A 25,440-nucleotide genomic window follows, 5' to 3' on the forward strand; every position below is an offset into this window, starting at 1 on the left:
CCATGGAGTCACAGACAGTCCCCTCAGACTATCCTGTCTATCTTGCCACCCAGACTGAATTTTGTGATAAAAGGTCACAAACCTAAAATCCCACCACATCAGGTTTCTCCCAATCCCAAGAGGCTAGTCACTTACCCCAGATCAATTGGTACCCTGGATTTTACATCAAAGACAATGCTGGCAGTCTGTTCCACAGTAAACTAATTACAGGTTTATTAGCCAAGAAAAGAAAATGAGAGCTGAGAGATTAAAGCAGGTAAAATAGAATAACAGATGAGTCACAGTTTGTAATTGCAAATGATAGCAGAGATGTAGTAATCTGCCAGTTTCCCCAAAATCTCTCAGAATAACATAAGAACAGCCATATTGGGTCAGACCAAAAGTCCATCCAGCCCAGTAGCCTGTCTACTGACAGTGACCAATGCCAGGTGCTCCAGAGAGAGTGAACCTAACAGGCAATGATCAAGTGATCTCTCTCCTGCCATCCATCTCCATCCTCTGACAAACAGAGGCTAGGGACACCATTCTTTACACATCCTGGCTAATAGCCATTAATGGACTTAACCTCCATGAATTTATCCAGTTCTCTTTTATACCCTGTTATAGTCCTAGCCTTCACAACCTCCTCAGGCAAGAAGTTCCACAGGTTGACTGTGCGCTGTGTGAAGAAGAACTTCCTTTTATTTGTTTTAAACCTGTTGTCCATTCATTTCATTTGGTGGCCTTTAGTTCTTATATTAGGGGAACAAGTACATAACTTTTCCTTATTCACTTTCTCCACATCACTCATTATTTTATATACCTCTGTCATGTCCCCCCTTAGTCTCCTCTTTTCCAAGCTGAAAAGTCCCAGCCTCTTTAATCTCTCCTCATATGGGACCTGTTCCAAACCCCTAAGCATTTTAGTTGCCCTTCTCTAAATCTTTTCTAATGCCAGTATATCTTTTTTGAGATGAGGAGACCACATCTGTATACAGTATTCAAGATGTGGGTGTACCATGGATTTGTATAAGGGCAATAAGATATTCTCCATCTTATTCTCTATCCCTTTTTGAATGATTCCTAACATCCTGTTTGCTTTTTTGACTGCCGCTGCACTCTGCATGGACATCTTCAGAGAACTATCCACGATGACTCCAAGATCTCTTTCCTGATTAGTTGTAGCTAAATTAGACCCCATCGTATTGTATGTATATTTGGGGTTATTTTTTCCAATGTGCATTACTTCACATTTATCCACATTAAATTTCATTTGCCATTTTGTTGCCCAATCACTTAGTTTTGTGAGATCTTTTTGAAGTTCTTCACAGTCTGCTTTGGTCTTAACTATCTCGAGCAGTTTAGTATCATCTGCAAACTTTGCCACCTCACTGTTTACCCCTTTCTCCAGATCATTTATGAATAAGTTGAATAGGATTGGTCCTTGGACTGACCCTTGGGGAACACCACCAGTTACTCCTCTCCATTCTGAAAATTTACCAGTTATTCCTACCCTTTGTTCCCTGTCTTTTAACCAGTTCTCAATCCATAAAAGAATCTTCCTTCTTATCCCATGACAACTTAATTTACATAAGACCTTGTCAAAGGTTTTCTGGAATCTAAGTATACTATGTCCACTGGATCCCCCTTGTCCACATGTTTGTTGACCCCTTCAAGGAACTCTAATAGATTAGTAAGACATGATTTCCCTTTACAGAAACCATGCTGACTTTTGACCAACAATTTATGTTCTTCTCTGTGTCTGACAATTTTATTCTTTACTATTGTTTCAACTAATTTTACTAATAACTCCAGGGATCTCTGTCTTCTCGTTCTCTTATTCTGCCTTGTTAGTATCCAAACAATCCAGAGATAAAAGGATCTTTCTTTGAATCCATATTTATAGTTCCTTCACACCAGGAAGCAAGATCATAAAATCATAAGACTGGAAGGGATCTCGAGAGGTCATCTAGTCCAGACCCCTGCACTCATGGCATGACTAAGTATTATCTAGACCACCCCAACAGGTATTTGTCTAACCTGCTCTTAAAAATCTCCAATGCTGGAGACTCCACAGCCTCCCTAGGCAATTTATTCCAGTGCTTAACCACCCTGACAGTTAGGAAGTTTTTCCTAATATCCAACCTAAACCTCCCTTGCTCCAATTTAAGCCCATTGCTTCTTGTCTTATTCTCAGAAGTTAAGAAAAACAGATTTTCTCCCTCCTCCCTGTAATAACCTTTTACGTACTTGAAAATTGTTATCATGTCCCCTTTCAGTCTTCTTTTTTCCACACTAAACAAACCCAATTTTTTTTAATCTTCCATCATAGGTCATATTTTCTAGACCTTTAATAATTTTTGTTGCTCTTCTCTGGACTCTCTCCAGTTTGTCCACATCTTTCCTGAAATGTGGCGCCCAGAACTGGACACAATACTGCAGTTGAGACCTAATTAGTGCAGAGTAGAGCGGAAGAATTACTTCTTGTGTCTTGCTTGCAAGATGACAGTATCTTCTACCCATGTGAGCTTTTCCTCTGATGAGGATGAGTGAAGAATGCACTTAGCCTTTTGACCTCTGACCATCATGCAAAATTTGCTTTGAAATTAGCATTTTCTATTGAAGTCCTTAAGTCCTTCATTAGCATCTCCCAAGATTTCTTGGGTGGGTTATTTAGTCTCAGAATATACACCATGAAAATGTTTGCTTTTACATTATAACATGAACAGATCAGTGAAAAGGATACATGTAACATTCCACTAGTTTTCATTAAGTTTAAAATCTGAGGACACATTTAACACTTTGATCTTCTAACACACAAGTGAAGTGGCTTGGGGTTCTGACCTGAGCTGGTTTGCTGGCATCACAATCTGCATGTGGAACTCCTATTTGCTGAGGGAGAGAGAGCTGAATGGAATTGGGGTACATAGCTCTTAAAGCACCCGTCCGACAGAATTACTTTTTTCTCCAACTCTCAGCTCTTCCCTCCCTCTCCCTCTTTTCACAGATCTTTAGGCCAGGAGGGCCAATCATGACCCAACTCATCTGAGCTTCACAGGTGAGAGATCCCTGCCTGGAGTTCAATAGCCTCTGACTGAGCTACAGCAGATTTTTCAGAATGAGACCCATTTACCACAGCCCTAAGTGAGCTGCTCCAGTGGTCGATCACCCTGAGCATTAGACATCACACCTTGTTTTGCTCCATGTCACATGAACAAAACCACTGCTGGGCGTCTCTCTCCTGGTCCAGAGGTTTCACCTCTCCAGGGCTGGTGGCATTAAATTGCTAGGGGAGGACTCATGCCTTGTGAACCGACTCCCACCAGCAACTCATCAGAACTAGGGTCTGGTGAGCTTCAGGACACATGTGTTTGGCCAGGCTTTCATTAACTTTTACAATGGGGAGAACTATGAGGTGGGTCTGCTACAGTCTTTTGAATTGTATTTGTGTAGGCAATGGGAGCCTTATGCACAGGTCTTAATAGATAGTAGTAGGATCCTTGGTGGACCGGGTGGCCTAGTGTTTAGCATCCACTCAGTCACTGGGTACCAGTAGGGGAGCTCAGACCTGCCACTCCACTGGTCTCTGACCTTGGACCCTAAGATCGTCATCTGCATTGACCCCGGGGGAGGTGGGGGACAAGTTACTCTCCCTAGGGACACTTCCTGCCAACTGCTCCCTTTGCTTCTGATCCTGGGTAAGGAAAAAGAAAAAAGGAAGCCGAACTGTCAGCCCCAGCCAGGCTCAGCACACAGTCATGGTATTTCAGGGAGGCGTCTCCAGTCCCTTTTGCCAGGCGCCAGCAGGGTTGGTCAGTACTCTTCCCCAGCAGGACTGTCTCCAGTTGGAGGAGTGGGACTAGCTGGGCCCAGCACTGTCCTTTAAATCCTTCCATGCCAGTGTGGGGTTTGTATATGCATCACATAGATCAACACAAGCATTGAATGAGAAATGCCAGGATCTGCCTGTCAGGCTGTAATAAATGAAGTGTGTGTGTGTTGGGAGGAGCTCCCTTTGATGGACACCTAGCTAGTCAGTCAGCTGTAAAATTCCTCTTGTAGCTGTTCTCTGCTTGCTTTACCTGTAAAGGGTTAACAAGCCCACAGGTAAATGAAAAGGAGTGGGCATCTGACCAAAAGAGCCAATGGGAAGGCTAAAACAGTTAAATTTGGGAACGAAACTTTCCCTTTGTCTGTTGTTCTCTGGGCTGCAGGGACATGGAGCAGCAATGCTATAAACAGAAATGCTGTGAAAGGTTTGAACTAGATATAAAAAAGTATCTTCCATACCTAGAAGAAATAATTTGGATAGGGAATGTTTATTTAAGGGGAGGGATAGCTCAGTGGATTGAGCATTGGCCTGCTAAACCCAGGGTTGTGAGTTTAATCTTTGAGGGGGCCACTTAACGGTCTGGGGTAAAATCAGTACTTGGTCCTGCTAGTGAAGGCAGGGGGCTGGATTTAATGACCTTTCAGGGTCCCTTCCAACTCTATGAGATAGACACAATCAGGTTTATTTCTTATTTTGGCTTGTGGATCTCCTTTGTGCTAACCCCAGATGCTTTTTTTGCTTGTAACCTTTAAGACGAACCCCCAAGAAAGCTATTTTGGGTGCTTAATTTTTGTAATTGTTTCTTTTAAGATCTAGCAAAAAGCCTAAGTTCCAGATGCATTTTTTCCCTTTTTGTTTTTAATAAAATTTACCTTTTTTAAGAACAGGATTGGATTTTTGGTGTTCTAATTGGTTTGTGCATGTTGTTTGATTAGCTCATAGGCACAGCTAATTTCCTTTGTTTTCTTTCCTAGCTCTTCTAGGGTGTGTGTGGGTGGGAGTGAAAGGGTACCCCACAGGGAGGAATTCCCAAATGCTTTTTCCTGAGTTCAAAGAGGGTTTTTTGCATTTGGGTAGTGTCAGAGCGGTGGGATCATTCTGAATTAGAAGCACAGACCTCAGGATTTGAAAAGGACACATTTTTCCTTCTGACTGCTTGAAAGCTAGGGAGAGTTTTTTGTTTTGTTTTTCTTTCTTTTCTTTTCTTTGCTGCCTGAGGGGGAACAGGCATACCAAAGGAGCCAGGGAGTCCAACAAGGAGTTTATTTTTTTTCTTTTCTAGCTTTGTGGCAACAAAATTGTTACACTAAGAATAGGGCAGCCTGTTCCTGAAGTTGAGGTCAGGCACGGAAACCCTAGAAAGATCAGTCTTCCCAAAGTGGCACGCCACGGAGAAGTCAGACCCAGATCAAGCCCAGACATCAGCTCCATGACGGAAATGAAGGGAGGGGATGGAGGACCAGGAACTTCCCAGGAGGGAAGGGTCAGTCCTCCCCCGACCAAGATCCAGGTGTCAAGCTGGAGGGATGCCCTTAACCCAGACTGAGTTCTGACTGTGGAAAACAGGGATTTCTTCCTACAAAAGATGTGCTTGGAAGCGGAGGACAAAAGAAAGGCAAAGAGCTTGGAGTTGGAAGCAGAGGAGAGGAGACAGGCGAAGCGGTTGGAGGCAGAAGCAGAAAGAGATGCGAATCAGTTGGAGGCGGAAATGCAGGCGAAGCGCTTGGATGTGGAGTTAGAGCTAGAAAAGACTAAGCTGGATCAACCAGATAACCCTAACAGTCCTTCTCCAGGTACCGCTCCCTATTCCAAGAAATTCCCCACATACAAGGTAGGTGATGATACAAAGGCCTTCTAAGAAAATGTTGAAAGGGCCTGCCTTGAGTACAACACCCCTATAGACCAGTATATGGTGGAGCTGAGGCCGCAGCTCAGTGGACCCTTAGCAGAGGTGGCAGCTGAAATGCCTAAAGAATACATGAACGAGTATGAACTTTTTAAATAAAAGGCCAGAATTACAATGGGGCTAACACCTGAGCATGCCCGTCAATGGTTCAGAGCCCTAAGGTGGAAACCAGACATGGCATTTTCCTGACATGCCTACCACATTGTAAAAAATTGAGATGCCTGGATAGCAGGAGCAAGTGTTAAATCTCTGGAAGATCTGTCTCTCCTAATGCAAATGAATCAGTTCTTAAACGGTGTTCCTGAGAAAATAGAAAGGTACATCCTAGATGGAAAGCCCAAAACAGTAACTGAGGCGAGGGAGATCGGAACCAAATGGGTGGAAGTGGTGGAGAAGAAGAAAGCTAGTAGCAGTTGGTTTGGATATCAGAAGGGGCAACTCAAGACAAACCCCCACCATCAGGGTTAGCCCAAAGCCCCACCTTGCAAAGAGAAGCCCTCCACATAGCCAGGGAGACCCCAGATGCCCTATCATCCCACCACCCCACTCTCCAACCACCCACCTCGCCCCAGCCCACACTCAGCTGGGCAATACTTTAAATGTAATGAGCTAGGGCATGTGAAGGCCAACTGCCCCAAGAGCACCAGCCAACCATAACTCATCACAAAGACCCGTCAGATGTCTCGCAAATACCCCCAGAGCGAAGGGAAACTATGAGTGTGTGCGGGAGGAAGATTACTGCCTGGAGAGACACTGAAGCACAGGAGTCAGCTATCCACCAATCCCTGGTGGACCCCAAATTCATCGACCCAAGTAATGGTGCAACCCTTTAAGGCCAAGTCTTTTAACTTGCCTACAGCCAGGTTGCCTGTCCAGTACAAGGGCTGGTCAGGAATATGGACTTTTGCAGTCTATGACAATTATCCCATTCCCATGCTGCTGGGAGAAGACTTAGCCAACCATGTAAGGCTAACATAAAGAGTGGGGATGGTTACCTGCAGCCAGGCTAAACAGGCCTCTACACCTAACTCCATTCCTGAGCCTCCTACAGGGACCCAGCCAAAAGTGGTGGAATGAAACTCCAAACCAGAGTCTATGGCAGCAGTTGTAGATCCAGTTCCTGGAACCCAGCCAGAACCAGCCCAAGGATCAGAACTGGCGGAGCAGTCAGCACCAGAGCCCATGCTTGCAACCCCACCAGAGTCAAGGGAGCCAGCACCAAAGGGTGCCATAGAGCCTGCACCTGCAGCAGCAGCTAAACCAGTGCAAGAGGCTCAACCAGAGCCTGAAATACCACCTAGTGCACCAGTGATGAGCGGTTCACAGTCAATGGAAACAACCCCATCACCTGCATCTCTTCCACTGGGATCAAGCCCAAGTTCACAACCCAGCAAGGAACTAATGTCTCCAGCATCAAGGGAGCAGTTCCAGGCAGAGCAGGAAGTGGATGAGAGACTCAAGGGAGCTTGGACAGTGGCACGGAGCGACCCACCACCTCTCAGCTCTTCTAATGGGTCCAGATTTGTTGTAGAAGAACTCTTACACAAGGAGACCCTTTCTGGTGGGCACAAGGAGGACTGGCATCCTCAGAGACATTTGGTAGTTCCAACTAAGTATAGGCAAAACTCTTGAGCTTACCCCACGATCACCCTAGTGGCCATGCTGAGGTGAACAGGACTAAGGACCATTTGAGGAAGTCATTCCACTGGGAGGGAATGGGCAAGGACATTTCTACCTTTGTCCGGTGTTGTGAGGTGTGCCAGAGGATGGCAAAGCCCCAAGATCAGGTCAAGGCCCCTCTCCAGCCACTCCCGATCATTGAGGTTCCATTTCAGTGTGTAGCTGTGGATATTCTGGGTCCTTTCCCTAAGAAGACACCCAGAGGAAAGCTGTACATACTGACATTCATGGAAGCAGTAGCTCTAAGCAACACCAGGACTAAAAGCGTGGGCCAGGCATTGACAGACATTTTTGCCAGGGTAGGTTGACCCTCCGACATCCTTACAGATTCGGGAACTAACTTCCTGGCAGAGACCATGAAATGTCTCTGGGAAGCTCATGGGGTGAACCACTTGGTTGCCACCCCTTACCACCATCAAACAAATGGCCTAGTGGAAAAGTTTAATGGGATTTTGGGGGCCATGATACGTAAATTTGTGAATGAACACTCCAGTGATTGGGACCTAGTGTTGCAGCAGTTGCTCTTTGCCTACGTTCTTTGCCTACAGGAACGTACCACATCTCAGTTTGGGATTTTCACCCTTTGAACTCATTTATAGCCACAAAGTTAAGGGGCCATTACAGTTGGTGAAGCAGCAAGGGGAGAGTGTTACATCTTCTCCAGGAACTAACATTTTGGACTTAATAACCAACCTGCAAAACACCCTCAAAGACTCTCTAGCCCTTGCTCGAGAAAATCTACAGGATGATCAGCAAGAGCAAAAGGCCTGGTGTGATAAACATGCCAGAGAACGTTTCTTCGGAGTAGGTGACCAAGTCATGGTCCTGAAAGTGCTCTAGGCCAATAAGATGGAAGTGTCAGGGGAGGAGCCATTTATGGTCCGAGAGCACCTGGGAGCTGTTAATTAACGCATAGCGTTCCCAGACCCTGCCCTAAAACCTAAAATAATTCTCTAAAGCCCTTTTATTCCTTTTATTCAAGGTTTTCCAGTTTACAGCCCAGTAGAGAGACGACGCCGAGTGGCCTGAAGGAGTCTACTATGACGGAAAAAGCAAAGGTGGCATGGAAGAGGTTAGCCCTTCCATGACCCTTGGGCATAAGCAAGGACAGCAAATCCAGGAGCTATGCACCAGCTTCACACCAATGTTTTCAGTCACCCCAGGATGGACAAAACGGGTATACCACTCCATTGACACAGGTGATGCTCACTTAATTAGAGCCCAACCCTACTGTTTGGCTCCTGAAGCCAAAACCGCAAGAGAAAGGGAGATCAAGGAGGTGTTACAGATGGGTGTAATCTGCCCCTCTGAGAGTGCCTGGGCCTCTCCATTGGTTCTGGTTCCCAAACCAGATGGGGAAATCTTCTTTTGTGTAGACTACCATAAGCTCAATGCTGTAGCTCGCCCAGAAAACTATCCAATGCCGGGCACAGACAAGCTATTGGAGAAACTGAGACATGTCCAGTTCATCTCCACCTTAGACTTAACTAAGGGGTACTGGCAAGTGCCGCTAGATGACCCAGCCAAGGAAAGATCAGCCTTCATCACCCATGTAGGGTTACATGAATGTAATGTGCTCCCTTTCGGACTGTGAAATGCACCTGCCACCTTCCAGAGATTGGTAGATAACCTTCTGGCTGGATTTGGGAAATTTGCAGTCTCCTACCTCAACGATGTGGCTATAGTCTCAGATTCATGGGCACAAAACCTGGAGCACCTCCAAGCTGTCTTCCAGCACATAAGAGAGGCAGGATTAACTGTTACGGCCAAAAAGTGTCAAATAGGCCTAAACAGGGTAACATACCTTGGACACCAGGGGGGTCAAGGTACTATCAACTCCCTACAGGCTAGGGTAAATGCTATCAAAAATTGGCCTGTCCCTAAGTCAAAGAAGCAGGTCCAATCCTTCTTGGGCTTGGCTGGATATTACTAATGATTTGTACCACACTACAGCCAAATTGCCACCCCACTGACAGACCTGACCACAAAAAAACAGCTAAATGCTGTTCAGTGGGCTGAGAAGTGTAAGAAAGCCTTTAACCAGCTTAAAGTGGCCCTTATGTCTGACCCTGTATTGAGGGCCCCAGACTTCGACCAACCATTCGTCATAACCACATATGCATCCGAGCGTGGTATAGGAGCAGTTTTAATGTAGAGGAACTCCTCACTTAAAGTCGTCCCGGTTAACTTTGTTTCAATGTTAAGTTGCTGATCAATTAGGGAACATGCTCATTTAAAGTTGTGAAATGCTCCCTTCTAATGTCCTTTGGCAGCTGCCTGTTTTGTCTGCTGCTTGCAAGAAGACCAGCCCGTTGCAGTTAGCTGGTGGGTGACTGGAACCAGGGTGGACCAACAGCCCCCCATCAGCTCCCCACTCCCCTAAGTTCCCTGTGCAGAAGCTGTCCCTCCCCCCACTGCCATGTGCTGCTCCTGCCCTCTGCCTTGGAGCTGCTCCCAGAGACTCCTGCTTGCTGTACAGGGGGGAGGGGGAAGAAGGGGGCTAATGTCAGGGTGTCTCCCCCTCCCCCCTGTTCCTGCACCCCACGTACCCCATCTTCGATAGAGCAGGGAGACATACAACAAAGGGAGGGAGCTTCTAGGCAGTAGCTGCTGACTCGGGCCTCAGCAAGCTGATTTAATTAACAAGGGAGCGTACTTAAGCCTGGGGTCAGCTACTTAAAGGGGAAATGCGCATTTTTTCTCTCACATACAGGATGTGTGTCTGTCTGCCCTCCCTCCTTTCCTGCTGCCTTGTAGAGTGTTGTGAGAGTTAACCCTTGAGGGCTCAGTCAATTGCTAGTTCATTTAGCAGTAAGGCATTCCCTGGGAAATATCCCACCCTCTGACTCCTCCACCTCAACCAAGCTTCATAATCATCATCACTGTGTACCAGTATTAAATTGTTTGTTTAAAACTTACACTGTGTGTGTGTGTAGACAGACAGATAGATAGATAGTCTTTTGTCTGGTGAAAAAAATTTCCCTAGAACCTAACCCCCTCATTTACATTAATTCTTATGGGGAAATTGGATTCGCTTAACATTGTTTCGCTTAAAGTCACATTTTTCAGGAACATAACTACAACATTAAGTGAGGAGTTCCTGTACGAAGAACCAGATCAACAATTCATCCTCTAAACTGAACCCCCAAGAAAGCTATTTTGGGTGCTTAATTTTTGTAATTGTTTCTTTTAAGATCTAGCAAAAAGCCTAAGTTCCAGAAGTATTTTTCCCTTTTTGTTTTTAATAAAATTTACCTTTTTTAAGAACAGGATTGGATTTTTGGTGTCCTCAGAGGTTTGTGCATGTTGTTTGATTAGCCGATAGAAAACAAAACAGATTAGCTTTGTCTTTCTCAACTCTTCCTCGGAAGTGGGGTGAAAGGGTACTCCACAGGGAGGAATTCCCAAGTGCTTCTTCCTGGGTTCAAAGGCTGGTTTTTTTGCATTTGGGTGGTGGCAGCATTTACCAAGCCAAGCTCAGAGAGAAGCCATAACCTTGGGAGTTTAATACAAGCCTGGAATGGCAACTATTAATTTTTAAAATTCTTGCGGGCCCCCACTTCCTGCACTCGGACTGACAGAGTGGGGATTCAGCTTGAAGGTTACAAGCAAACAAAAGCATCTGGGGTTAGCACACAGGAGATCCACAAGCCAAAATAAGAAATAAACCTAACTAAACATTCCCTATCCAAATTATTTCTTCGAGGTATGGAAGATACTTTTTCATACCTGTTCAAACCTTACATTTCTGCTTACAGCATTGCTGCTCCATGTCCCTGCAGCCCAGAGAACAACAGACAAAGAGAAAGTTTCCTTCCCAAATTTAAAAGTTCTAACCCTCCTATTGTGTCAAGTATCAGAGGGGTAGCCGTGTTAGTCTGGATCTGTAAAAGCAGCAAAGAGTTCTTTGGCACCTTATAGACTAACAGACGTATTGGAGCATGAGCTTTCGTGGGTGAATACCCACTTCGTCAGATGCATCTGACGAAGTGGGTATTCACCCACGAAAGCTCATGCTCCAATACGTCTGTTAGTCTATAAGTTGCCACAGGACTCTTTGCTGCTTTTACTAACCCTCCCATTGGCTCTTTTCGTCAGGTGCCCACTCCTTTTCTTTTACTTGTGGGCTTGTTAACCCTTTACAGGTAAAGCAAGCAGAGAACAGACACCAAGAAGGATTTTACAGCTAACTGACTGGCTGGGTGTCCATCAAAGGGAGCTCCCCCGCCCCCCTCGCCCCACTTCATTTATCACACAGGCTGAGGGGAGATTTGGATCACTCGAGCATGGGCAGCTAAAGCTTCAGGTCTGGTTGTCTGACATGAGAGTGTGGTGGCTGCCCAGTTTTCAGAGTGTGGTTTTGCAATAAATACTATTGCTGCTGTCACTGTCTGATGGGGTCGGTCTGCTCTCTCTGTACTGGACTGCTGCACTCCAGTTCCCATTGCTGTTCTCTTGTTCAGAACACATGTCCACCTGGACTCACCTATTTAGTTTTGTCCTGTTTTAATATCAATTATAAAGCTGCTGCTGCTTCTACTCTGAGATCGTGAGTCAGAACTGACAACTTTATTTAAAATTCAAGTAACAATTCTAATCCCTTGATCCAACTCCTGATAACATCCATCTCCCAAAACAGAGCCACAAAACTGACTGGATAGTTTTACCCTGAGCAAGTGGTCTAGTGGCTGGAGCTTTGTTATGCATGCCTGGGCCCTGTCATGTGTTGTGGTGTGGATGGCAGTGATGTTCCTCTGTTTCACCCTCTGTGGCTAGTCAGACTTCAGGGTCCTGGAGAAGTAGAAATTCATGGAGTCTGGAATTCTCTATGATGTACTTTTATTTATTTACAAGGAACGCACAAAGTCCTGCTTCTCTGAGCACAGAAGGAGTCAAGAATAAGAGGAACAGTTTCCCAGCTTACAGCCCCAAGCCTCTTAGACAGCAGACCCAAAAGCTCCCTCACTAGCTTTTTGCAGGTCACATTGGGCTCACCGGCTATTGCTTGGATTTTTTGTTTTTTGCCTCTGCCTGCCTTTCTCTTTGTCCTTATTTGTTCTCAGTTTCTGTGTGTTCTGCCTTCCCTCCCACACCCAAAACAATACTTTGCAAAAGCCTCTATCCACCAGTCCACTCTACTCCTGGGGAGGAGGGGCTCACAACCCCCTGTTGTCTTGGGGAGTGGGGCTTCTGATTAGCTCATCCTGACACTTCTGGTAACTGCAGGCTGTGGTAACGCCCCAGCTCAGAGGGGTTTGTAATCAAAGCAGTCGCTGGTCCCTCTCAGCATAACGCTATCAAAGTGCAGCCAATTGACCAGGGCATTCTCCTTTTCCTCCTCACTCAGTGCCCGTATAAAGATGTCCATTTCTATGTGACACCCTCTCTCCCCCCATGAGTCATGAGGCCGCAGTGTAGAGACAAAGCCATACAAATGCAGACTGCTGTCACTCAGTGAATCTGCCGTCCACAGGCTAAAATCTCAGCAGCATTGGACACACACTCAGTGCAGCACAACTGTGTGTGGAAGGCAAATGGGACTTTAGCCCCTCACTAAGAGCTGTTCTAACATGCACCAATTTGGGATAATCTCCAAGGGGTGAGGAGGCCAGTGAGAATGGAGAGAGTGCAGTGCACCCCAGATCCCCTTCCCTCAGCACTCTCATACCTCCAACAGGCTGTGGCTAATGTAGATGCTTATTATCTTCCATTGCTTCTGGGTGACTGGAGAGGAAACCTGATTAGCTCTACATAGAATAGTCTCTGCCCTTCTCAGGTAGCTATCACAGAGCCATGGAGCTGGAGGGCTGGGATTAAGTGGGAGGTGACCTCAAGAATTGAGCTCACTTGACAAGGTCCTATCTCAGGGATAGTCTTGCTACAGGCAATATGCTCCGCAGGAGGCAATCAGCTGCAGCACTCGCATGGCAGCTCAAACAGGTAAAGTACCATCTAACTGCTGTAATGATCAAGCTAGGCCTTTAGCTGCACCCACTTATTGACAAATCTACAGAAAAGCAGCACCACTCTCATTCAGATCTAAGCACACACCAAAAAAAGATACTGCACATCTCTCACACAGGGACCCAGACATGCTCCAGTCCTTCTGTAAAGAGAAACTACGCTCATGGATAGGCACAGCCACAACTCCATCTTCCCCTTTTCTGCTCCACACTGCAACGCCTCCATGCCAGGACTGCTCAGATTTCACTAGATTACAGCAGCAATTGAGTGAATACCCTGGACGACGCATGTAAACACGGAGCCCCCGATTCCATCCTGCCCCTTGATTAATCAGAAGAGGGCAGCAGGCAGGGGGCACTGAAACCCATTCCCTATGATCACCCAGTGCTACAGAAAGGGGCCAGGTCCCCACAATCTCTCTCACTGGTTCCCCTGGCAGTTGTAAAGTCTCCACTTACCAATAAAATACTCTCCCAGGACATCCAGCGAATAGGGAGCACGGCCCGCCCCTGGATTCGGTAGTAGTCTCCACTGTACAGGTTCCTGCTCATGCCAAAGTCTGCTATTTTGATGGTGTAGTTCTTACCCACCAAGCAGTTGCGTGTGGCCAGGTCCCGATGCACAAAATTCAGAGAGGAGAGGTACTTCATACCAGAGGCAATCTGAGTGGCCATGAACTTCAGGTCAGTGTAGCTGCGGAGACAGGGAAGGCCAAAGGAGGGGTGAGGCTGCTGAGCAGGCCTTGAGCCACCTGGCTGTGATGTCACCTAAACAGGAGCAGTTGGACCTCATCCTCGGCAACTCACAGCAGCCTACCCTTGTACGATGCAAATCCTGGGGCAACAACCTGGACACCAACAGCCTACAGCAGAAGCTCCCGTGGTAATTGCTGGATGTATCATGGAGCAGGCCCTGGCTAGATACTGCACTGCAGTGGAAGGGCCAGTCAGGGAAGAATTGCCCTGACAGTGTGTCACTGGCAGGGCAGTAAGAAATGAGCATGGCACGGATGGCAGAGTGGCCTGGCCAGATTCCTACTGGGCAGCCCTCCTGCATGTCCAAGCCCCAGCTACCCAAAGGTTTGGCACATCCCCAAAACAGGGCAACGGCACAAAATGCTGGAGTCAGCAGGAGGAGCCCAAGAAATGACAATGAAAGAGGCATTTCCTCCTCTTGTGCTTTCATCACCTCCATCTGGTCACACTCGCTCTCCCTACTCCCACCCAGCCACCCTCCACTTTGCCCCATCCCCACCCAGCCCCCTGCTCTCCTTACCTTCACCAAGACACATCCTCTCCCCAATCGCCTCTCACTGTCCCCATCTGATCACACTTGCTCTCTTCACCCCGCTCAGCCCACTTGTCCTCCCTTTCCCCCCACCCAGCTACACCTACTCTGCCCCAAGACCTATCTTGCAACACCATTACTTCTCACTCAGGTACACCTGTTCTCATGACCCCACTCCCACCCAGCCACACCTGCTCTCGTGACCCCTTCCCCACCTGCTCTCCTCCACCCATCACATCTGCTCTCCCTGCCCCTACCCAGTCATATCCTTCCCTTTCTGCATCCCCCACAAAGTCCCACATGCTCCTGCCCTTCTGCCCCACCATGCTGTGAGAATGGTAGAGTCCTGTATAGGTGAGGAGCCCCATGCAGGAGCGGAAGGGCTACCTGACAATGGGTCCATTGCTGGCAGGGGGGAGCTGGGGCTCGTGGCGGGATAGGAACTGGTTGAGGTCGCCATTCTCCATGTACTCAGTAATCATGCAGAGAGGGTCGTCAGTGATGCACACTGCCAGCAGCCGGATGATATTGGGGTCCTTGAGCCGTGACATGATCTTAATCTCCTTCAGAAAGTCATTTCTTTCAGAAAAAAAACCACACAGACATATGTGGGCCCACAGAGACAGGTATACGACACATGTGGGCATACATGGATAGACCCAGAGACTCACAGACAAAGAGACACAGACCCAAAGGAACAGATGGACAGAGCCAAAACATGCAGGGCACTAGAGTTAATGGTACAATGTACAACAGAGGAAAGTACCACAGAGAGCAATTTTCACAGCAAAGTACACTAATACTCATGACAGATTTTAATGGGAAAATATTGCTAGCCTTTGCCACATGGCACCAGGCTTCAGGGCCTGGTGCACTCGATGGTGCACGCTCAGGGACCTTCCCTTGCAAGTTGGTTATTCACAGAACGTACTCATGGCCCATGTCAGAGGTGGTAAGAAATGGCACACAGGCAACTTGCTCTTCCCAGAAACCTCAGCTAAGGCATCATGGCTCTGACACCAAAAGAAAGCTCTCTCAGGCCGGTGTCTCTTGTGGACCATCCTGGAGTCTCACTAACAAGCACTCTGTTCCCTGTTCCTGCCTCACTCCCTGGGGTTTACACCCGGGAAACCCCTTAGGCCCTGGCTGCTCTCTTAGGATCACATGGGCCTGGAAGATGACCTGACCATTCGTCCCCAACTCCACCCCTTCAGGCAGCTGCTCTGCAACACAAAGGAAGCTGTATAAAGTTTGGCTGCCCATTGGACAAAGGAGAATGCTTTGACCTCCACAGCCCCTCCATAGCTGCCACTAGACAGGTTCCTGCGTGGGTCCCATCAGTAAGGCTTAGATTGAGTCATGAGTACTTTTGGTAAAAGTCATGGACAGGTTACGGGCAATAAATAAAAATTCACGGACAGTGATCTGTCCATGACTTACCCAAAATACCCATGACTAAATCTCTACTTCTGAGGTCCTGCTGCTCCAGGTGGCCCCTGATGTAGGGGGCCTGCTCCAGTGCTAGGGTTGACAAACCCCCAGCAGCTGCTCCCAGGGACTGCTCTCTGGAAGGTCTGTGGGCATCCCTGGGGCCGATGCTCCAGCCACTCTGGGACCACTGCTGCTTGGGCAGTCCCCAGGGCACCCCCAAGACCGCTGCTCAGGCACTCCCCAGAACCAGCCACATCGGCCACTGTTCCAGCAGTCCCCGGAGCCAGCTGCCTGAGTGGCCCTGAAGTCAGCCGTACTAGCCGCTGCGGAAGTCATGGAGGTCCTAGAACATCACAGAATCTGTGACTTCTGGGACCTCCATGAAAGAATCTCAGCCTAACCTATCAGTTCCATGAGCCAAGCACTAGGAAGCCAGCCAGCACACCTCCCAACATTTGCAGGGACTGAAGTGGAACAAGTGCTGCCCCCTGAGGGCTGCAAACAAGCCTGCCTCCCTCTTATCCCAGTGTGGTGGCTTCTCTCCTGCAGGGCTGGTTAGGTTCACCTCCCTATGAGAGGCATTGTGACCTGGTTCCTGGCATGCAGAGTCGCCATGCTGCTCTTATGTGTCCTGGCCCCTCAATGAGGTGGGGAGCCAAGCCCACCTAGACCTGTGGGACAGGAGCTGCTTCAGCTGGGCTGGAGGGTCACAGTGGGACAGTCCTGTGAAATCTGGGACTGCTGGAAGGTCTGCTGCAGAGCGTTAGGGTACAGCCACGCTGAGAGTTGTAATCCCCAGCTCTGAGAGGTGTACACATGCTAGCTCTGCTCAAGCTCACACACTAAGAGATAGCCATATGGCCACAGCAGCACAGGCAGTGCTTGAGCTAGCCCCTCAAATGCGATCTCATCCTCAATCTAGCCTCGTACTCGGGAAGCTAGTTTGAGCTACCATCCATGCTGCCATGGCAACATTGCTACTAACACGCTAGCATGTAGCTGTCTATCTGAGCTGGGAACTTTGCCTCCCGCTGCTGTGTGTATGTGCCCTGAGCGTTCTTGTGATCCAAAATAACTCATTGCACAATGGAAGTGCCTGGGGCAGAAAACCTTTCCTGGCCCTAGGAATGAAAGGGACAAAGATGGGAAGAAGAATGGTTAGCCTTACTAAGGGGCAGAGTTAAGGTTACGTTGGTATCTTAACTGGGCATTTCCAGACTTCCAAGTGTTTGGGAGCTTTTGAAGTTTCCTGCAAATTTCCTAGACTTCTTTTTTAAAAAGTTTCTTGATTTTATTAACTACAACATTCTTGTGTTTTCCTTTCAATTGCTGATCCATGTTCTCAACCCTAAGTTCAGCTTCACAGAGTTTTGGTCTAGGTAGGACACATATGCATGCAGCAGGGACCTCACATTGCATGACCCCAGATTTTAGTCTGTTACTTGTAACAGACACCTGTGGCTGCCTAGAACTACTTGGCTTTCCCTGTGTTGATGCCAGGGCCGGCTCCAGGCACCAGCTTAGCAAGCAGATGCTTGAGGCGGCCACTCTGGAGAGGGGTGGCACATCCAGGTATTCGGAGGCAATTCGGTGGAGGGTCCCTCGCTACCGCTCAGAGTGAAAGACCTCCTGCTGAATTGCCGCAGATCGTGATCGCGGTTTTTTTTTGGGGGGGGGCTGCTTGGGGTGGCAAAACCCTGGACCTGGCCTTGGTTGAAGCCCATGACTACTTGGGATTTCATGGCACAATGGGGACAGCAATCAGGTCCACCTGCTCTAAATGCATAGCCCCCTACCACTTGCGCTAAAGGAGACTCTCCAGTTGCTGTATAAGGCCTCTGACACAGGTCTGATTGCAAACTGAGCAGTCCTGATTCCAAAGTAGAAGGCAGTGGTGTCAACCGCACACCAATCAGATAAATAATAATAATAAAAGTTAATATTTTAAAAGTTCCTCTCTTTCCCATGCGGTTGAATGGTCCCTCTTTGGTGCATACTTTCAACCCAATACCATTTTAAAATGCAAAATACAGGACTTGCTGTAGTGAATTAGACCTCCTTCGGGTGGCAGAGCGCATTGCAAGCCACATAGACACATGGCCAAGGATACCGTGAGCCACTCAGCCCCCCTCTCCCATGGCTCGGAGGCTTGTGAACTCCTTGGAGTTTGGCCTAACCTGACCAGACCATGCTTCTTGGCACTGAGAGCAGAGCCTATTGCTGAGGATGGCAGGGCTCTTAGCAGAAGCCCAATGGGGTGGACTGAACATGTGCAGTGTTTTAAAAATCAAACCTGCAAATGTCAAACCATGGGCAGCTAGTGAACAGCAGAGATGGGAGACCAGAGTCAGGAGCTGGGTGTGGATAGGCAGGTGGGGCACTGACCCAGGAGCAGATGTAACAGGAATGATTGATACTTGATTACATGGTGATGAGCATCAGAGGGGAGCCATGTTAGACTGTCTCCGAAAAAACAACACCTTAAAGACTAACAGATTTATTTGAGCATGCCGCATAAGCTTTCATGGGTAAAAAAACCCCACTTCTTCAGATGCATGGAGTGAAAATTACAGATTCAGGTATAAATATACTGACACATGTAATATATGCCATCACGTACCAGCAATGCCCCTCTGCCATGTACACTGGCCAAACTGGACAGTGTCTATGCAAAAGAATAAATGGACACAAATCAGACGTCAGGAATGGTAACATACAAAAGCCAGTAGGAGAACAATTCAATCTCTCTGGACATTCAATAACAGATTTAAAAGTAGCCATACGTCAACAAAAAAACTTCAGGAACAGACTTCAAAGAGAAACTGCAGAGCTACAATTCAGTTGCAAATTTAATTTGGGCTTGAACAGGGACTGGGAGTGGCTGACTCACTACAAAAGCAATTTTCCCTCTCTTGGTATTGACACCTCCTCCTCAATTATTGGGAGTGGACCACATCCACCCTGATTGAATTGGCCTTGTCAACACTGGTTCTCTACTTGTATGGTAACTCACTTCTCCTCATGTGTCAGTATATTTATGCCAGTAATATGTAATTTTCACACCATGCATCTGAAAAAGTGGGTTTTTTATCCATAAAAGCTGATGCCCAAATAAATCTGTTAGGCCTTGGCTACACTGGCGCTTTACAGCACTGCAACTTTCTCACTCAGGAGTGTGAAAAAAACACTCCCCTGAGCGCTGCAAGATACAGCGCTGTAAAGTGCCAGTGTAAACAGTGCCACAGTGCTGGGAGTGCGGCTCCCAGCGCTGTAAGCTAATCCCCATGAGGAGGTGGAGTACGTGCAGCGCTGGGAGAGCTCTCTCCCAGCGCTGGCGCTGCGACCACACACACACTTCAAAGCGCTGCCGTGGCAGCGCTTTGAAGTTTCAAGTGCAGCCAAGCCCTTAGTCTTTAAGGTGACACAGGACTCCTCATAACCATGTAATGAAAGGCTACATAGTTGCACCCACCCACAAGGGGGCCACATGCAACCCCATCTCCGGCATCTCCTGACTCCTCAGTGAATTCTCCTAATGCTGCTTTCAAATGGAATTCCTTAGAGTTTTAAAAAAGAAATATCGTTCCATACACCATAAGTCTTTGGCATCACCAGAATGCCCTGTGTCATGCAAGGGGAACGCTCAGAGCAAAGCCCTTGCTGCCTCCATTGTGTCCCTTGCCAAACCGTGTAAGGATGACATTTCAAAAGAGTCTAGGGAACATAGGAGACTTGAGTTGCTTTTGAAAATGGGACTTAGTCTCCTGTTACCCAGGGACTATGAGTATTTTTCTGAGTGAGGCTCAAGCTCACAGTACATACTGAGTCGTCAAACTCCACATAACCCCAATACCTGGCATTCTTGTTGGCATCTGCTCGCAGCATTTTCACAGCCACCAGCACAGGTTGGTTGGAGCTGACGTCCAAAGCAAAATCTTTGTCCATGAACTTTTCCATCCCCTCCACTTCACAGAGATGAACCTAGAGGGGGGCAATGGGTAGTGTTACCTTTGCCATCTGGTTCTCTGTTTCCTGAACCTGGAACTTCCTTGGGGGTCAAATCAGAGCAACTCATTCCTACCCTCAAACCAGAATCAAATCAGACCCTTAAAAATTCTGTTAGCACAGTTACTTTTAGTTCTAATAATTCCTATGGCTGTTTTGCCAGGTCTAGGTCCTACCTGGCAAAGAGTTACTGATTTATTTTGTTTTATTACACTACAAGTCCCTATGCACTCACCCTGGGCACTCCTATGCCCAGAAAAACAAGGACCTGGTAGAGTGGATGACAGCAGCTGCATCTGCAAGAAAAGGCCATATAACCTTCCGACAAGTTGACCACTGCTGCCACTTGATCCTCAGAATGCAGCCATGGAGCTAATATGAATCACAAATTGTAAAGTGGAGTAAGAAATGGTGGGTGCAGACCCAAGCCAAGGCACTACCACATATGGCAGCAGCACAGTCCTCTTCTGGAAACTGGGTGTGACACAACAGGGTCACCTCTCTCTGTAGATCTGCTCCCCAAGAGTGTTACATACTGTCTGATGACCAAAATAAATCTTTACTGTCTTTCACTCCTGTCGGTGCCAACACAACCAAGGCTGAGTGAGCCAGAATCAGCAACAGAACTGTTTACTCAGATCCAATCAGTCACAACCAGATCACCCTCCCTAAAAACAACGGGATTCCACAGCTGTCCCCACGGCCATAATTTAGTCTGAAGAACCTAGTGATAATTTGGAAATGGAAAGGGCCCAGGCTGAGTTTGCATGAGGTGTGTGATCTCTGTGCTTCCTGAGCATAAAATGAACTCTTTTGCTAGTTTTGACAAGGCCTTGTGGGAGCTATACACTTTCAGATAGCATCGACTGTCAGTAACTCTATTGAACTGCTACATAGCTTTGTTCTGCTGAAGCAAAATGGTTGCACAGACACCACGTGCCTAGTACATTTGTCTCAGCTTTCACAACATGAATTAAACACGTTTGAAATAAAATCCATCTCCTGGGCTCTGTTCTGGCATTGGCACAGATGTCCTCCTGTTCTAGGGCTGTGCAATGCAGAGACTATAAAGGGACAGGGGCGGCTCCAGGCACCAGCGCAGCAAGCGCATGCCTGGGGCGGCAAGCTGCGGGAGGTGGCCTGCCGGTCACTGTGAGGGCGGCAGTAAGGCAGCCTTTGGCGGCATGCCTGCGGGAAGACTGTCGGTCCTGCTGCTTTGGCGGTGGATACGCTGAAGGTGCGGGACCGGCATATCACCTGCAGAAACGCCGCCGAATTTGCATGACCAGCGGACCGCCCGCAGGCGTCCCACCAAAGGCTGCCTGACTGCTGTGCTTGGGGCGCCAAAAAACATAGAGCTGCCCCTGCAAAGGGAGGCCATATAGAGAGGCCCGGTAGTGCACAGAAGGTGATGTGTGAGGAGTCATTTGGCTCAAATCCCATTGCAGGACATGTAAGCAGCACACAGTTCCCAGGAATCCCAAAGAGGGATTCATTCCCATCCTAAATGTGTCCCACACATGCTTTGGAGCAACATCAACATTAGACATGGTCATAACTCTTAGAATAGCTACTCTAGGCATAAAGTGAAAGGAATACGAGTCTGCCTTCCAAGTGAGGTCACTGGAATAGCTCTACCTCAGGCTGGGTCTGAAGGGTCATTTTCTAGTCTTCAGCAACCACAGGGCTGCTCTGTATCAGATAAGGACAAGCCCCACCCGAGGCCCCCACTACCGATGTTGACAGAAGCACAGACAAATCTTGAAAGCTCATTGGAAAATGGAATTTCTGTCCCTTGAGAAATTCCAAAATGTGTGACAAATAATCAAAATGTTGACATATTCTAAAACATCAAAATAACCTTATTGAAACATTTCATTGTGATAATATAAAAAAATGAAACAGAACAAGGAAGTTGCAATGAAATGAAACGAGGAAGCTGAACAAAATGCCTCCTTTTGAGTTTGAATCATTCTGAAATTTTTCAATCAAAAAAATTTCATCAGAATTGACACACTCCCTCAAAACATTTTGATTTTGACAAAATTGCATTTTCCAGTAGAAACCTGTTCCAGTGAAACTTTTTTGATCTGCTCTGGAAATCATGCTTTGGCAGAAGCTGAGGAGAAAATAATTTTTGGCAAATACAGCTGGAAAATAGTGCTTTGATGGAAAAGGAAGCTATTTAGAATTTCATTTCATCGTTTTGGATTTTTCCCAAAGAAACTTTAGCACTATTCTCATTTTTATATTTGAAATTGAATATTCATGCTATTGCTATTGAGTATAATTAGATAATTTCACAAAAAATGTGGAATTAAATGCAACATTTTATATGAGCAAAAAATCTAATAGATTCTTATATCTCAGAATCATAGGATTAGAAGGGACTGCAAGAATCATCTCTTAACCCCCTGCCACGATGCAGAATTTGTTGTGTCTAAACCAAGGGTCGGCAACCTCTCAGAAGTGGTGTGCTGTGTCTTCATTTATTCACTCTAATTTAAGATTTTGCATGCCAGTAATACATTTTAACGTTTTTAGAAGGTCTCTTTCTATAAGTCTATAATATATAACTAAACTATTGTTGTATGTAAAGTAAATAAGGTTTTTAAAATGTTTAAGAAGCTTCATTTAAAATTAAATTAAAATGCAGAGCCCCCTCCCGCCCCGTGGCCAGGACCGAGGCAGTGTGAGTGCTGCTGAAAATCAGCTTGCGTGCTGCCTTTAGCACGCATGCCATAAGTTGCCTACCCCTGGTCTAAACAATCCAAGACAGATGGCTGCCCCGCCTCCTTTTGAAAACTTCCAGTGAAGGAGCTTCCACAACCTCCCTAGGCAGTCTGTTCCATTGTTCTGCTGCTCTTATAGATAGGAAATTTTTCCTGAGATTTAATCTAAATCTGCTGTGCTGTAATTTGATCTCATTGCCTCTTGTCCTGCCCTCGGTGGCAAGAGAACAACTTTTCTCCATCTTTATGACAGACTTTCAAGTATCTAAAAACTACTGTCATGTCCCCCCTTAATCTCCTCTTTTCCAAACTAAACATAGCCAGTTCCTTCAGCCTTTGCTCATATGGCTTGCATTCCATCCCTTTGATCATCTTTGTTGCTTGCCTCTGGATCCTTTCCAGTTGCTCTACATCTTTTCTATATATTGGTGACCAAAATTGGACACCATACTCCAGCTGAGGACTAAACAGCATCGAGTAGAGTGGTACCATCACCTCCCATGATTTGCATGTTATGTCTCTGTTAATGCAACCTATAATTGCATTTGATTTTTTTGCAACAGCTTCACACTGCTGACTCATGTTGAGGTTGTAATCCACCACTACTCCCAGAACCTTCTCAGCAGTGCTGCTGCCAAGCCAGTTTTCCCTCATTCTCCATTTGTGCATTTGATTTTTCTTTCTTAAGTGTATCACCTTACATTTGTCTTTGTTGAATTTCATTTTGTTGTCCACAGCCTAGTTCTCCAATTTACCAAGATCCCTCTGATTTTTAGCTCTATCCTCCAAAGTATTGGCAACCCTCCCCCCTGCCCAGCTTTGCGTCGTCTGCAAATTTGATCAGGATGCTCTCTATTCCTATATCCAGGTCATTAATAAGGATGTTAAAGAACACCGAGTCCAGAACCGATCCCTGGGGAACCCCACTTGAGACGTCCCTCCAATCCGACATAATTCCATTGACAGTTACTCTTTGTTTGCGGTTGTTTAACCAATTACGTATCCACTAAATAGTAGTTCTGTCAAACCTGTATTTCTCCAGCTTACCTATCAAAATGTTATACGGGACTGTGTCAAAAGCCTTGCCAAAGTCCAGGTATATTATGTCCACCGCATTCCCCCATCCACTAAATTAGTTACCCTGTCAAAGAAGGACATCAAGCTGGTTTGGCATGATTTGTTCTTGGTAAATCCTGCTGGTTGCTAAGTGATCACCCCTTCATTCTCCAGAAATTTGCAAATTGAATGTTTCCTACATTGCTCTCATAGTTTCCCAGGGATCGAGGTCAGGCTGACTGGTCTCTAGTTCCCTGGCATGTCTTTTTTCCCCTTTTTAAAGACTGGCACTACGTTAGGCCTTCTCCAGTCTTCCAGGACCTCTCCTGTCATCCAGGAGTTTGTAAATATTATTGCCAGTGGCTCAGAGACTTCAACTAATTCCTTCAGTACCCTCCGGTTATTAGCATCTGGCCCTGCTCATGTGAATGGATTCAAATTGGTAAGAAGATCTCTGATGTGTTCTTTACTTATCTTGATCTGCATCCCTTCCCCTTTATTATCTATGGTAACTTTGCTAGTCATCCAGTTACGTTATTTTTTGAGAAACAACTGAAACAAATTAGGCATTAAGCAGCTCTGCCTTCCTATCATCTTCTTTTATCCCCTCAAGTTCTCCATTGAGCAGCGGACCAATACTGTCCCTGATCTTTCTTTTTGTCTGACATATTTGAAGAACCTCTTCCTGTTGCCTCTAACATTTTTTTGCCAGCTTTAACTCATTCTTCACCTTGGCTTTCTTGATTTTGTCCCTACATGCGCGTGCTAGTCCCATGTATACTTCCCTGTGACGTGCCTCCCCTGCCATATCACGTATGTTTCCCTTTTGGTTTTTACATAGCTGAAAAACTCCTTGTGCAGCCACATTGGCTTCCTGTGGCTCTTATCTTTCCTCTGTGTCAGAACAGCTTGATGTTGAGCCGCTAGTATTACATCTTTTAAGAACTGCCAGCCCCCTTCAACTCTTTTTCTTCCTAATTGGTCTTTTTCTGTGAGTCAGCTGAAATCCACTTTTTTGAAGTCCAGTGTCCTCGTTTTCTCATGTCCTCCCTTCCATAGGGTCTTGAATTCTATCAGATCATGAACACTGCTTCCCGACTTCCCAACCAGTTTCATGTTTGCAATTCATTCATCCCTGTTCAGCAAAACCAGATCGAAAATGGACGACCCCTAGTTGTTTCTTCAACTGAATTGTATGAAACATTCATTTTGCATTCTTCAATCATAAAGCTGTCTCCTACACACAGTAAGAATTTGCAGGACGTACTATGTTTTGCTACAATAGTCTTACAACAGATATCAGGGACTTTGAAATCCCCATACTAGCTTATGTGTGTTAGCTAATCTTGTTACCGGCTTGTAAAATGACTCACCCACTTCCTCTTCCTGCTTTGGTGGTCTATAATTAAGGCTAGGAGTATGTTATGGAGGTTGTAGAAATCATGGATTCCGTGACTTTCCGTGACCTCTGTGACATTGGGACCTGTCAGCAGTCCAGTCACTACAGCAGCAGGGGACCCAACCCAGCTCCCAGTCATGCAGGGTAGGGGGACCCTCTGGACCTCCCT

At 46.7% G+C, this 25,440-nt stretch overlaps 1 protein-coding gene across 4 annotated transcripts in view; it reads right to left on the reverse strand.

The window, feature by feature from the left end:
* The window catches only part of DDR2 (discoidin domain receptor tyrosine kinase 2), a 153,025-nt gene that overhangs the window by 5,701 nt on the left and 121,884 nt on the right, over positions 1-25,440 (reverse strand). For all 4 annotated transcript variants that reach the window (XM_050963124.1, XM_050963126.1, XM_050963125.1 and 1 more), the window contains 3 exons: positions 19,933-20,060; positions 15,036-15,227; positions 13,820-14,054 (listed from right to left, as the gene is read on the reverse strand). In XM_050963124.1, the coding sequence (XP_050819081.1) occupies positions 13,820-14,054; positions 15,036-15,227; positions 19,933-20,060 (555 nt within the window). The remainder of the gene's footprint in view (positions 1-13,819; positions 14,055-15,035; positions 15,228-19,932; positions 20,061-25,440) is intronic.

Source organism: Gopherus flavomarginatus, chromosome 7 (assembly GCF_025201925.1).
Source record: "Gopherus flavomarginatus isolate rGopFla2 chromosome 7, rGopFla2.mat.asm, whole genome shotgun sequence".
Taxonomy (NCBI): domain Eukaryota; kingdom Metazoa; phylum Chordata; order Testudines; family Testudinidae; genus Gopherus; species Gopherus flavomarginatus.